This window comes from Rhincodon typus, chromosome 15 (genome assembly GCF_021869965.1).
Source record: "Rhincodon typus isolate 14 chromosome 15, sRhiTyp1.1, whole genome shotgun sequence".
NCBI classification, from domain to species: Eukaryota; Metazoa; Chordata; class Chondrichthyes; order Orectolobiformes; family Rhincodontidae; genus Rhincodon; species Rhincodon typus.
This window is the reverse complement of record NC_063346.1, coordinates 49,917,822-49,930,730: the sequence shown is the minus strand read 5'-3', so window position 1 is coordinate 49,930,730 and position 12,909 is coordinate 49,917,822. Positions and strand designations below refer to the sequence as shown.

General features: G+C 41.0%; 1 protein-coding gene across 1 annotated transcript in view; it reads left to right on the top strand.

Moving 5' to 3' along the window:
• The window catches only part of znrf1 (zinc and ring finger 1), a 183,506-nt gene that overhangs the window by 128,359 nt on the left and 42,238 nt on the right, over positions 1 to 12,909 (top strand). Inside the window, exon 4 of the mRNA XM_048605990.1 lies at positions 9,994 to 10,099. Coding sequence (XP_048461947.1) covers positions 9,994 to 10,099 — 106 coding nt within the window. The remainder of the gene's footprint in view (positions 1 to 9,993; positions 10,100 to 12,909) is intronic.

Genomic DNA, 12,909 nt, shown 5'->3' with positions numbered 1-12,909 from the left:
TTAAGCTTTCAGTCATTCTGTTTTATTGCTCCCATGACATAATGTGTTTTTTTATTTACTTCAATTTGTGAAGTACCTTGTGATGTTTTTGTCTTGTTAAAGGAAAGTTTCATAGGATTGGGCTTTTTAGCCACTCTCACCCATTTTGCTTTGCAATGAATCATAATTCATTTGAAATAATTGCACATATCTGCCTTTACCCTCTGAGGGCTCCTAATACTTTTCAAAAGATATTTTCTCTCACCTGGAGAAGATATCTTATTCGTCTGAGGCTTTAAGTAAAACTTTACTTGTTGAAGTATTTCTACTCTCAGATATTATTAGATATTCTATTATGGCTGTTCTTTGATGTTCTTAGATATTTTTGAATATTTATAAATAACATCAAACTGGATTCTATTAATTCTGGCATTACATCTTTTGATAGTTTCTCACGTGGCTATGTATTTAACCACTCAAAGCATATTGCTTGTTAATTTCTGTTAATAGAACTGTAAAATTAGTAAATTGTCTCACTTAAGTTTTTCTATACTAGTGTAACAAACCCTACTGTCTCTGTGCTCCTGAATTGGGGATGTTTATATTCCAGAGAAAGAAATCCTGGACTTTTGAAATATTTGGAAGATTTATAGCAAAGCTAAAGCTTTTTAAATTAAGCAGGTTGGAGGAAGGTAATATCTTCCCCTGTAGGATGATTTTGTCAGTCCTACAGACCTGAGAATAAATATTGAGGAATTAACTAGCTTCCACTGGGCATACAGAAGTTACCAGGGAAGTACTTCTAATAAGAGTTAAACCGAGTGGTCATGTCAGCCTTAAATATATTATAGTTCACAAAATTAACAATTTACAACAATTTACAAAAATTAAGATTGATCTTACACCAGTTGCCATTTGCGCAAGAGGTTTGTTTTGCTTTTTGTGTTGTGCAGATGTAGTGTATATTGTCTGCAAAATTGTATTTTTCTGCCAACAGTGTCATTGTTCAGGCACTTAAGGATGCCATTTGGTTCTTAGTACACACTATTTCTGCAACTTCTTAATTCGTACACTTGGGGTAAATATGTAATGGAAAGTGTAGGCAAACAAGTACATTTTGCTTAAAAGATGCTTCACCATTACATTCAGCCATGAAAGCACCTTGGAAGTTGTTAATCAATCTGTAAAACTCTCCACAAATTCACAGAAATGTTCAGAGGAGGAGTATTAAAATAATACAATGATTAGGCTGTGGTGGTGATGATGATGATGATAATGATATCTGGGTTACCATGACAAAACCTCCTCATCACCTGAGATTTTTGGTGCAAAGTTGCTTTCATAAGATTACCCATTAAAACTCAAAGCGTAAAGACAACAGTAATGGCTGTTGGTAAAAAGAAAGTAACCTTTACCTTAATTAAAAATAAAGCTGTAACCCATTTCCAGTTTTCAATCAGGAAACCAGAACAGTTCACAAGCCAACACCTCAGTGTCCTTAGGCATCCTAAGAACTATTGACGTATATCTAGTTGTAATGTCTAACATAATCACTTCAGATCACATCGACAAATGAATAATGTAACAAATTAGCGCTGAGCCATTAGGAGCCTTGATGGGAGCTGACAGGCTTCAGTTCCAGACTTCTTCCTCGGGTGGGTGAGAAAGTGGCTATCTAGCCTTGGGGATTGTAAGGAACAAGTTATGTGAAGAAGGAATGGAATCTGTCAAGTGGGCAAGCCAAAATAAGATATGTCTAGACAGCTGTTGTCTCCAGACATAGATATTTTGGATTTTTTGGAAGAAACATTCATGGACCAGTGAGTCATTTGTTGAAATGACAGTTCAACTCAGTTGTACATAATGAATTTTCATGAACTCTGGTAGGCATGCTTGTAATCTTTGTTTTAATTCAAACTAAATTATGATTTTCAGGCAAAACATTAATGCCAATAACAAATTATTCAATGAACATTTTAACCTGGAGCTGATTCATCAAAATAATTTAACTTCATTGAACATTCTGTGACTTGATTTGTTTACCTTGACATGATAATAAATGAAGGCGCATTCAGGTAATATACAAGCGCAGATTTAGCAAGTTCATGTGATAATGGTTGCTACAGATGCATCAGTCATTGTTGTGCTAAAACAGTTATTTAATTTGTATTAAAGTATATAGAAAACCATTAGATTTCACTTTGTTTTTAAAGTTTTTTTTATGGTTTAGTGGCATTTTGGGTCAAATGACCTTTGCTTTCTGGTTGCTTTCTTTATGTTTTAAATAACTCAACTGAACCTTTATTATTGTGAAATGATTGTACGACATGGTAGTTTATAATTTCTCGGGGCTTCTGAATGGATTAAAAGGGGAAAAATGCATTTCAGAAATTCATGGCATTGGTTCTTAATGGGAACCAATGTTAAAACTGGAGTTGGATTCTATGGAGCCTGCCTTAGTCGGTTGTAAAATAAAAGTGAAGCACCGGGGCTTGTGAAGGGGTTTTTCTCATTATGCTACGCGTCAGTTTTGTCCACTGATACCTCCACAGTCTGCTCAGGTTACCGTTTGGGGGGCTGCTCCTCTTGGTTGTCTGTTAGATCATGGTTTTCCTCATTCCCCTTCTGGTTAGAGGACTGCCAGTTCATAGCTGGGCTTGGATCATGTATGTGGCTGGTGGAACAACATGAGGGTTTTGCCCAGCCTGGTGGGGCAGAAGGTGATGGCTGCTCTGTGTGTAGTCAACACCCTACATGCTTAGAGGAGCAGCCGGAAATCAGCAGCCACCCAGGAAAAGCACTTCTGTTGTGCCCAGGCAGGTGTTGGTGGTAGGGGTGGAGAGATGCTGCTAGGTAGCTGCTACACTGTGTGTCCTGGAAGCCTTGCAGGTGGAGAATCTCCGGTGGAGACCTTGTGTAGTGGTGCTGCATGAGGTCACGCCACAAGTCCGAGGCTGGGCAAAGGGATCACCTTCATGTTAGGGAGTAGAAGTGGTCACACTAAAATTCACTTGGTTCTAGTACATTGAATCGTGGCCATATTTTCCAAAGAGTGACAGTCACATGTGGGTTGCGTGGAAGTGTTCTGTTGGAGGTGTAGTGAGGCAAATATGGGGTCAGTTGAATAGTTACTGAGGAAGTAGACTATGAATTCAATCTAACTTTTCCTTAATTTCGTTGGAATCCTCCAAATTCTCTGAATGAAGACTTTTAGATGGCACTAGGCATGTGGAAATTGCCCACCATAATCTTCCATTTCCTGGTCAATATCTTTGGAGTGAGTTATGATGAGAATTCTGCAGGGCCCTCATGTGCACCTCCTGTCTATATTGGAATAATGACTGTCTGGCCATTGGAAAATCTGGACTTGTATGAATTCTGACCCAAGGATAAATCAACTGTTTCTTAACATCAACAGGCATAAATGGTGTAAGGAAGATCAAACATCAAGCTGGGTAATGGTGTTTTCAGCACTCTTGAAGTGAAGCTGCAGTACTTGCACCACTAAATTTCGGGACTGTTATTTACCTGCAACAATTGATAGGGAAGACATCAATCCTGAGTTTCTGAATGGATTTGTCACATTTGTGCCTAAATTAGAAAATGAGGGTGAGATCCAGCAACATGATCTCTGGCCACCTCTGTGCTCTGCCATCATTTGAAAAGGGTCATTTTTGGATGGTTACATGTAAATGAGGTGACAATGATATAATCTGCCTTATTTGCTGTTATTTCTACTTCATGTGCACTATATTCCTATTCAGGGCACAGAAATGGTGGTCAGTGTTTCTCAACACTGTAGAAAGTGAAAGCATGTCAAAAATCTGTAAGTTACCTTTGTAGTAGCAGATTCTGTCATTTCTGACTTGATTTTTGTTTTATAATGGATTTTCCTGAAGTAGTCATCTACTTTATGCAGTGGTGAAATTTTCTCAAGTCCAGCTGCCCCACTTACTCCAACAGTTTCAAATGCCAGTTTCCTGTTGGGTAGTCCTCTCTATCTTTGCTTTTCAGCACTGACTCATGCTCATCTCTGACTCAGTAAGTTGTGTATTCAAATCTCAGTCCAGGGATTGAATGTAAAAAAAATCAAGGCTGACACTCCATTGCAGTACTGAGGTGCTGACTTTCAGGTAAGATGTTAAACGAGGACACGAGGACCTATCTGTTGTAAAAGTTCCCATGACAATGTTTTGAAGAATAGTAAATAGGATATTCCCAATTCTTAAAGCTTTATTCCTCAGTCAACATCACAATATCTATCTCTTATCCCGTTGCTGTTTGTGGGAGCTTTCTGTGCACTAGGGAGCTGTCATGTTTCCTACATTCACTACACTTGAAAAGTACTTCATTGGTTATAACACACATTGCGATGACCTGTGATCTTTTTTTCTATTTTGGGAAGGAGGAGGTGATGGGATCAAGGGATAAAAATAGGCCAGTCTGTCAGAGGTGATATACCCAATTAACAGTATTGTGTTGGCTCCAGGCATGAAAGTAGCTCACTATGACAGTCATATAATATATGCATTGGCATCTGTTCCAGAGAAATCTGAGACAAAACACCCAATGGTATGACTAACCTATGTAAATGTCTGACTACTCATACTGTGAGAACCAGCCCAGTCACAGTGTGCTTTGCTTTAGTGACACTGCATGATAAAAGGCATGCCAGGATGACAAACAGCTAGTGAATTTGGATTGGTCCTATCAGTTGAAATGCTACCATTAGCAGACTGTGGTAGTGATCATGAGGAGCTGGCTAAACAGAACCTGAACTGTCAGCATGCCAGATGCAGAATGGTGCCATCTGCTGAAAAAGTCATGGAAGCTGGTACATTTAATCACTGAAATAGTCAACTATAGCTTGGAACTTGGCTCCATCTTTTTATTAGTATGTTGCAATGGGAATGCTGTTGCTGAGAGCCACAGAGGGAGCCCCTTCTATTATATACCTCATTAGAGTACTGTACCATTTTTCAGTTTAGCAGACTGTGGCTAATGGACCACACTGCTGCAAGGATCATTATTGGGGTCTTAGCTATTCAATTTATATCATTGATTTAAATGAGTGTAATGTATCCATGTTTAATGATACTATAAAATTCAGTGAGAAAGTACTTTGTTAGGAGCGCACAGAGCTGCAGGGGGCAGGTTACTGAGTGGTTAAGAGCGTAGCAGCTGGAATACAACATGGTAAGACATAAAATCATCCAGTTTAACATCATATTTTTAAAAGGTGGAAGGCAGCTAAATTCTGGTATTCAGGGTGATGTTGGGTCTTGGAACATAAATCACAAAGTTAACATGTAGGTATAGTGAGAAAAAAACCAAATCGTATAATAGCCTTTATTACAAAGAAAGGAAATACAAATTTAAAGACAGTTTTGGCCTCCTTAAGCAAGGAAAAATGGAGAAAGTGCAACAGGTGGAGGACTTTCATGGTGGGATTGAAGTAGAAGGGCAGCCATCATCTTATTGAATGTCAAGGGAGGCTCATAGGGCCCATATGGTCTACTCCATTTTCTGTTTCTTGCAATAACCTCCACTTCCATGTCACCAAAACTGGGAGCCAGGTGTTGGGCTGCTCTGTTATTTATCTAAAAGCCCAGTCCTTCATCTTCAGTTTCCACCTCCTTCACTACTGTCCCTTTCATCTCTTGCCACTTTAGCTCAGCAAGCTCTATTAGTAGATTGTAATTCATTTTGAGCAGTTTCTGAATTTTTGAATAATTGTCTCCATGCTCCCATTTGATTGACCTCGTCCCTCTGAATTCTGCTGCCATTGTTAGAACTCAGACAGATAGCCAGGCATCGAAGAAAAGAACACTGGACCCAAGTCTTTATACACTTAGAAACTTTCAATTACAGGCTAACACTTTATAACTTACATATTTGTAATCCTGGCAAAGTAGTAGCATCCCTACCCCTGGACGAGGAGGCCAGAGTTCAAGTCCCACCTGCTGCAGAGGGTTTGTGATAACAGGTTGATTAGAAAATGTCTCTATCAAGACCAGTTTCAGCCTGCACTGTATATATTAGCATAACTGAGTCCACATTTAATGCCCATCACTTGAATAAAGATTTTTCCAAATTAATATGTAGTTAACACCCATTTGCAGTGTTACACCTGAGCATATACAGATCAGTACCAAGAATTATGCATAATTCTATCAAGAATAGTATGGCCCAGAATACTGGGGACAGAAAGTAAAATTTATTTGCGCATTTCTAACCATTCAAGAGTAAACTGGATCTATAACTTTGTACAACAGTACACCTTTTAAGATTAAATTGGTGGATAAACTCAATAATGAGGTTAGATTGCACAGAAGTCATTCTGTGTGTTGTATTTTAAATATCTTTTGATTTTTCTTTTACTTCCAAGCTCTTCAAACCACATTATATTTGTTTGTCATTGCCACAACAGTGTCTCCTTTGGATAGCTTATAATTTTATGCAGCTTTACCAAAGTGGGAGAAAATTCTATAAATTCTATAAAAAAGAACATACAGGGGTTCAAGATGAGTTTTTTTTTTCCCTTTTTTGGCCTAATTGTAAAAAAGACCAGATGATATAGTCTTATGCTTGAATACTTGCATACTGTGCCCATTCAGTGACCTTGTGTTAATCCTTGATTCTGTGCCCATGTCAAGTTGGCACTGTTATCAGATGATTAAACTCTATCCAGTGATCTGCTTGTATGGGTAAGTGGCTCCAATGTGTGATCAAGTTGCATGCTAATGTCCGTGTTTTAGATTATTAAATCTACTTCCAATGTACAAAGATAAAAATAAATTTATAAATGTTGTTTTCTGCTTCCCGATACCTCTCCAGGTGTGATTTCAAAGGCAATGTTCCCCCTCTATGCAGTGACATTGTTCAGAAACGTGAGAAACTACTTGTACCTAGCAATTATTTTAGTGAACGAGTAGCCAAGATTGCACTAGGGCAGTGAAGTTAAATTGAAACTTCAGGCATATGAGGTCAATAAGCAAACTATCTTGTCAAGTTGTCACTTGTTAAGTCTTTGATATTTCCTAAAACAATATAGATACTTATTAAAGCTTTTCTTCTTAACAGTTCCCAGTGTGCCTCTGCTGAAACAGCATCTTTTTGTAGCGAGATAGATGATACCTTATGGTGTTATCTTTTAATGAAATATCAAACAAAGGCCATGAATCATGTGGAAGTAAAGAAGTAAAGGAGTTGAACAGGGAAGTTTCATGATTTCTTGGACACATTCATCCCAGAGCCAGCATCACTAAAAAATAAGGGTAATGTGGAAAATGTGCATTCCCCATGCAGATGGCCTAAAGGCCCTCCGCTTCTTCCTGCCCCGCAGGCCCGACCAGTCCCCCTCCACTGACACCCTCATCCGCTTAGCCGAACTCATCCTCACCCTCAACAACTTCTCTTTCAATTCCTCCCACTTCCTACAGACAAAAGGGATGGCCATGGGTACCCGCATGGGCCCAAGCTATGCCTGCCTCTTTGTAGGATACTTGGAACAATCCCTCTTCCAAAGCTACACTGGCCCTATTCCCCACCTCTTCCTCCGTTACATTGATGACTGTATCGGCGCCGCCTTGTGCTCCCACAAGGAGCTCGAACAGTTCATCCACTTCACTAACACCTTCCACCCCAACCTTAAGTTCACCTGGACCATCTCTGATACCTCTCTCTCCTTCCTGGACCTCTCTGTCTCCATCTCTGGCATCCACCTGGAAACCGATATCCATTTCAAACGTACCGACTCCCACAACTACCTATAATACACCTCCTCCCATCCACCTTCCTGCAAAAAGGCCATTCCCTATTCCCAATTCCTTCCCCTCTGCCGCATCTGCACCCGAGATGAGGCATTCCACTTCCGGACATCCCAGATGTCCTCTTTTTTTCAAGGACCGCAACTTCCCCTCCACAGTGGTCGAAAATGCCCTCGACCGTGTCTTCCACATTTCCCGCAACTCCTCCCTCACACCCCCTACCCGCAATAACAACCAAAACAGAATCCCCCTCGTCCTCACATAACACCCCACCAACCTCTGAATCCAACGCATCATCCTCCGACATTTCCGCCATCTGCAATCTGACCCCACTACCAAAGACATTTTTCCCTCCCCACCCTTATCTGCTTTCCGGAGGGACCACTCTCTCCGTGACTCCCTCGTCCGCTCCACACTCCCCTCCAGCCCCACCACTCCCGGCACTTTTCCCTGCAACCGAAGCAAGTGCTACACCTGCCCCTACACCTCCCCCCTCACCCCCATCCCAGGCCCTAAGAAGACCTTCCACATCAAAGAGATGTCCACCTGCACATCTGCTAATGTGGTATACTGTATCCGCTGTTCCCGTTGTGGCCTCCTCTACATCGGGGAAACCAAGCGGAGGCTTGGGAACCGCTTTGCGGAACACCTACGCTCAGTTCGCAACAAACAACTACACCTCCCAGTCGCGAACCATTTCAACTCCCCCTCCCACTCCCTGGACGACATGTCCATCCTGGGCCTCCTGCATTGCCACAATGACGCCACCCGAAAGCTGCAGGAACAGCATCTCATGTTTCGCTTGGGAACCCTGCAGCCCAAGGGTATCAATGTGGACTTCACAAGCTTCAAAATCTCCCCTCCCCCAAACGCATCCCAAAATCAGCCCAGCTAGTCCCTGCCTCCCTAACCATTCCTCCCACCTCAAGCCCCACCCCCATCTCCTACCCACTAACCTCATCCCACCTCCTTGACCTGTCCGTCCTCCCTGGACCGACCTATCCCCTCCCTAACTCCCCACCTACATTCACCTTCACTGGCTCCAACCCCGCCTCTTTAACCTGTCTGTCTCCTCTCCACCAATCTTCCCCTTTATCCATCTTCTTTCCGCCTCCGCCTCCCCCTCGCTGCCTATTTATTTCAGAATCCCCTTCCCCTCCCCCATTTCTGAAGAAGGGTCTCGACCTGAAACGTCAGCTTTCCTGCTCCTCTGATGCTGCTTGGCCTGCTGTGTTCATCCAGCTCTGCACCGTGTTATCTCAGATTCTCCAGCATCGGCAGTTCCTACTATCTCTGTAATGTGGAAAAGTCTGGATTGGAGTTGAGGATAATCAGGTCAGCCATGATCTCATTGAATGGTGAAGCAGACTCACAGGGCTGAATGGCCTAATTCTGCTAGTGACTTACAAGGGTGCTAAAATGTTTGATCTTTGGATAAAGGCAGAAAAATACCGCTTCATCAGGCATATCAGACTGAAAAGGTATTCAATTTGCTCAGACATTATCATTTGTTAATTTACATGCAGCCAGTTCATTAATTTGTACCTGAGTTGAAACCCATGTATCTTGACTCATGTCAAGATTAATCAAATAAGGTGAGCCTCAAGGACATTTTGAAGGCAGTTTTCTTTGGTGTACAGCGAGTGCTTATTCCTTGGGGGTGCAAGGGAAGGCTGTTTTACCATAGAGGCCATACGCCCTAGCCTGACCTTCCCTTAATCAGACGTCCAAACCATTTTGCTTACAGTGGGGTCATTGGATAATGATTAGCTAACTGAATACAGGCCAAGAATTAAATTTGCATAATTCCATAACTGTGTATCTCACAACTGCTTACTCAATAAACCATTTGAACAGTTGGATATGACAAAACTATATATGTGAACTTGTAACCTTAAATTGAATATGTTCTTGTGTGAAGGTTTTTGCTTTGACTCACAATGGTTATAGCACAGATGGAGGTCATTCAGCCTGTTGTCTATGACAGCTGTTTGCAACAGCAACTCTTCTAGTCCCACTTTCCAGCAGCTTTTTCCCTGTATGTAGCTCTGCAACTTTTTTCTCTCTTCAGTTAATCATTTGTTTTAAAAACACGTTTGAATTGCTGTTGGGATTTGTCAATCTTTTAGCTGAAAGTGGAAATAAAAAGGAACTTTTGCATGTGTGCTCAATTCAGTAGGCAGGATGCGCTTGGATGTACGTGTGAAATTTCCTTTAAATTTGTAAAACAAATTTTGCTTTACAGACGATGTGCTGAGTAAAGATGCTGGAGAATGTGTAATCTGTTTGGAAGAACTTCTGCAAGGAGACACAATAGCTCGACTTCCTTGTCTTTGTATCTACCATAAAAGGTATGTAGGCACTGAAAAGCAATATGCATGCCAAGTACTGAAAAAGTACACTTTTTGAACAGTTGTTTGTTATGTTCTATTCTAAATGTTTGCGTTGCTGAATAATTATGTCATACTAAATGGTATTTTTAAAAAGTATTATAATACTTAGCAACTGGTTCTTTTGCTTATACCTGCCACATTGAGCTTCAGTACTGGGGGGCTCTAAATCTTATGAATCACAGAATGAAAAGTCAGGGTGGAAGTAAAAGGTGAGTGTGAAAAGTAGGTTCTGATTATTGATCACTGTTAAAGCGTTCCAACCAAATTGGCAGATTTTGTTGCATCCTCTTTTAACATGGAAACATACAAGTACAGCCAAAAAAGATTTTAGTAGTACATTTAGGGTAAAAATGCTTTCTGATGCCTTTAATAGAAGCCACTGTTTATTCCTTATTGGACATCAGCTAGTTTATCGGCATAGCTTGACCAAGTGCCCAGCTGGCACCAGGAATCCCAAGAAATCCCAGCAGCGGTCAGTACTGCTGCCTGTGGCGTGTGATTGGGGAAGTAGTGCATCGTTAATGAGGCAGTTTTGAGAAAATAGCATGAAAAATCTCACTTTGGACAGTGTCAAGCTTCTTAGCATTGTTGGATTTCCATTCATTCAGGCAAATGGGGAGTATTCCATCACAATCCTGTCCTGTAGTCGGTGGACAGTTGTTAGGGAGTCAGGAGGTGAGTTACTCGCTGCAGGATTCATAGCCTCTGACCTGTTCTTAGAGCCACTGTATTTATATGGCCAGCCCAGTTCAGGTTCTGGTCAATGATAACACCCAGGATGTTGATAGTGGGGGATATAGTGATGGTAATGCCATTGAATGTCAAGGGATAGTGTTTACATTGTCTCTTATTGGAGATGGGTCATTGCCTATTGCTATGTGTGTTGTGAATGTTGCTTGCCACGTTTCAGCCTGGAGATTGTCCAGGTCTTGTTGCAGTTGGACACAGACTGCTTCATTATCTGAGGAATCACGAATGGTGCTGAACATTGCGCAATCATTGGCAAACATCCCAAACTGTGACCTTATGATGGAGGGAAGGTCATTGTTGAAGCAGGTGAAGATGGTTGAGTCCAGGACACTACCCCGAAGAACTCCTGCAGAGATGTCTTGGAGCTGAGATGACTGACCTCCAACAATCACAGCCATCTTCCCATGTGCTACGTGTGACTCTAAGCACTAGAGAGTTTGCCCCTGGATTCCCATTGATTCCAGTTTTGCCAGGCCTCCTTGATGCTACACTTGGTCGAATGCAGCGATGATGTCAAGGGCTGTCACTCTCACCTCAAACAAGTGATTGGTGGTGGGTTTTTCAAAAAAAAGAGAGGTGTTTTTAACCCAGTATGGAAGTTGCTTTCTGGATAGGTAAATAATTCAAAAGGAAAGGTTGGAACTGGTACTATATTGAACTGTAGTTTGACAGTAAATTAGTTGTAAACCTCAATAGTCCCTTCCACTGATTAATTCACTTTATGGCGATCTGTCTATCAAAATTGGGAGCAGAGGACAGGATTAACCTCTACCTTCAAGTAGAAAGATAGAGAAATTAGAAGGTAATCCTTATTTTTGATAATTAGAAAGAGCTCCCAGCGGCTTTTAAAGTGGACTGGTGGAGTCACGTTGCAGGATCATGAACTATGATTGCCTACCCACCAGGGTTTTTGGAATTGGAGGCATTTGAGCAGTAGAAGAATAAGGTGGATTTGTGGACTTGCGTTACTTCCCTTGCCAAAAAGAAGCAAGGTATGGCTTTGGCTTCACAGGAAGGAGTAAAATTAGTGCTAATGTATTTTCAAAGCTGTATGTAACAGACTTGGATACTGGAAGGGGACTATTGATAATAATTTATGTACAGAGTTTGCAAAACAGGTGACTTGTTGGAAGTCAGAGTCACAGAGATAGAAACAGACCCTTTATTCCAATTCGTTCATGTCAACCAGATATCCTAAATAAATCTGTGCAGTGTGATCAATAATTAATGAATTTTAGAAATTTGGACAATTAGTCCATTAAAGAATATTTCATGGAGTTTGAGTAGTTTTAATGAAGAATAAAGACATTTAATTTAGAAATTCCAAAGTCTGTGCCTGCATTCAAACTATTAGGTTGTGTGCATTTCTTGGCAATGATTTTTGTTTTGAGCAGATGTCTGTTGGGTCTTTAAAAAAAGTTGGGGAGACTGTCGTTTTCCTAGGACATATTGAGAGTGATCAGGGAAAAGAATACTGTGATTACTGCCTCACAAAGTCGAAGGTGGCATAGTCACAGGCACTTGTGTAAGCAAGGAATTGCTGAATAATGTTTTGAGGTGGATGTACCTTTTGATTCATAGATTACTGAATTAAGGAAAAATGTAAGACTGGGGGCATAGTTGACAACAGTAGAATCCCAGAAATCTGTGGGGAATAATGAATAGGTGTTTTCACTTTGACTATGAATATCACAATGTCAGGAATTGTCCAAGAATCAGGAGTCAAGTATTCGAGGCACGTCATGAAGTGGACGGTTCTGAGGGTGAATGTGATCATAAGCAACAAGAGAATATTCTGTTAATGGCTGAAGGCTTAAATCAGCCCATCTTAGAATATCTTATGTACTGACTCATTTTACTATGCCATGCTAGCTCGTGGTTGTACCTCAGCAGTGTGAAGTGATTGGCTGAACTGTCATTTGGGAACCCTGGACCAAGCAGATAAGAATAGAATTGGAGAATACGAAAGTACTCACTGCTTTCAATTCAGAGATGACAAAATGTTACCATCTTCAAAG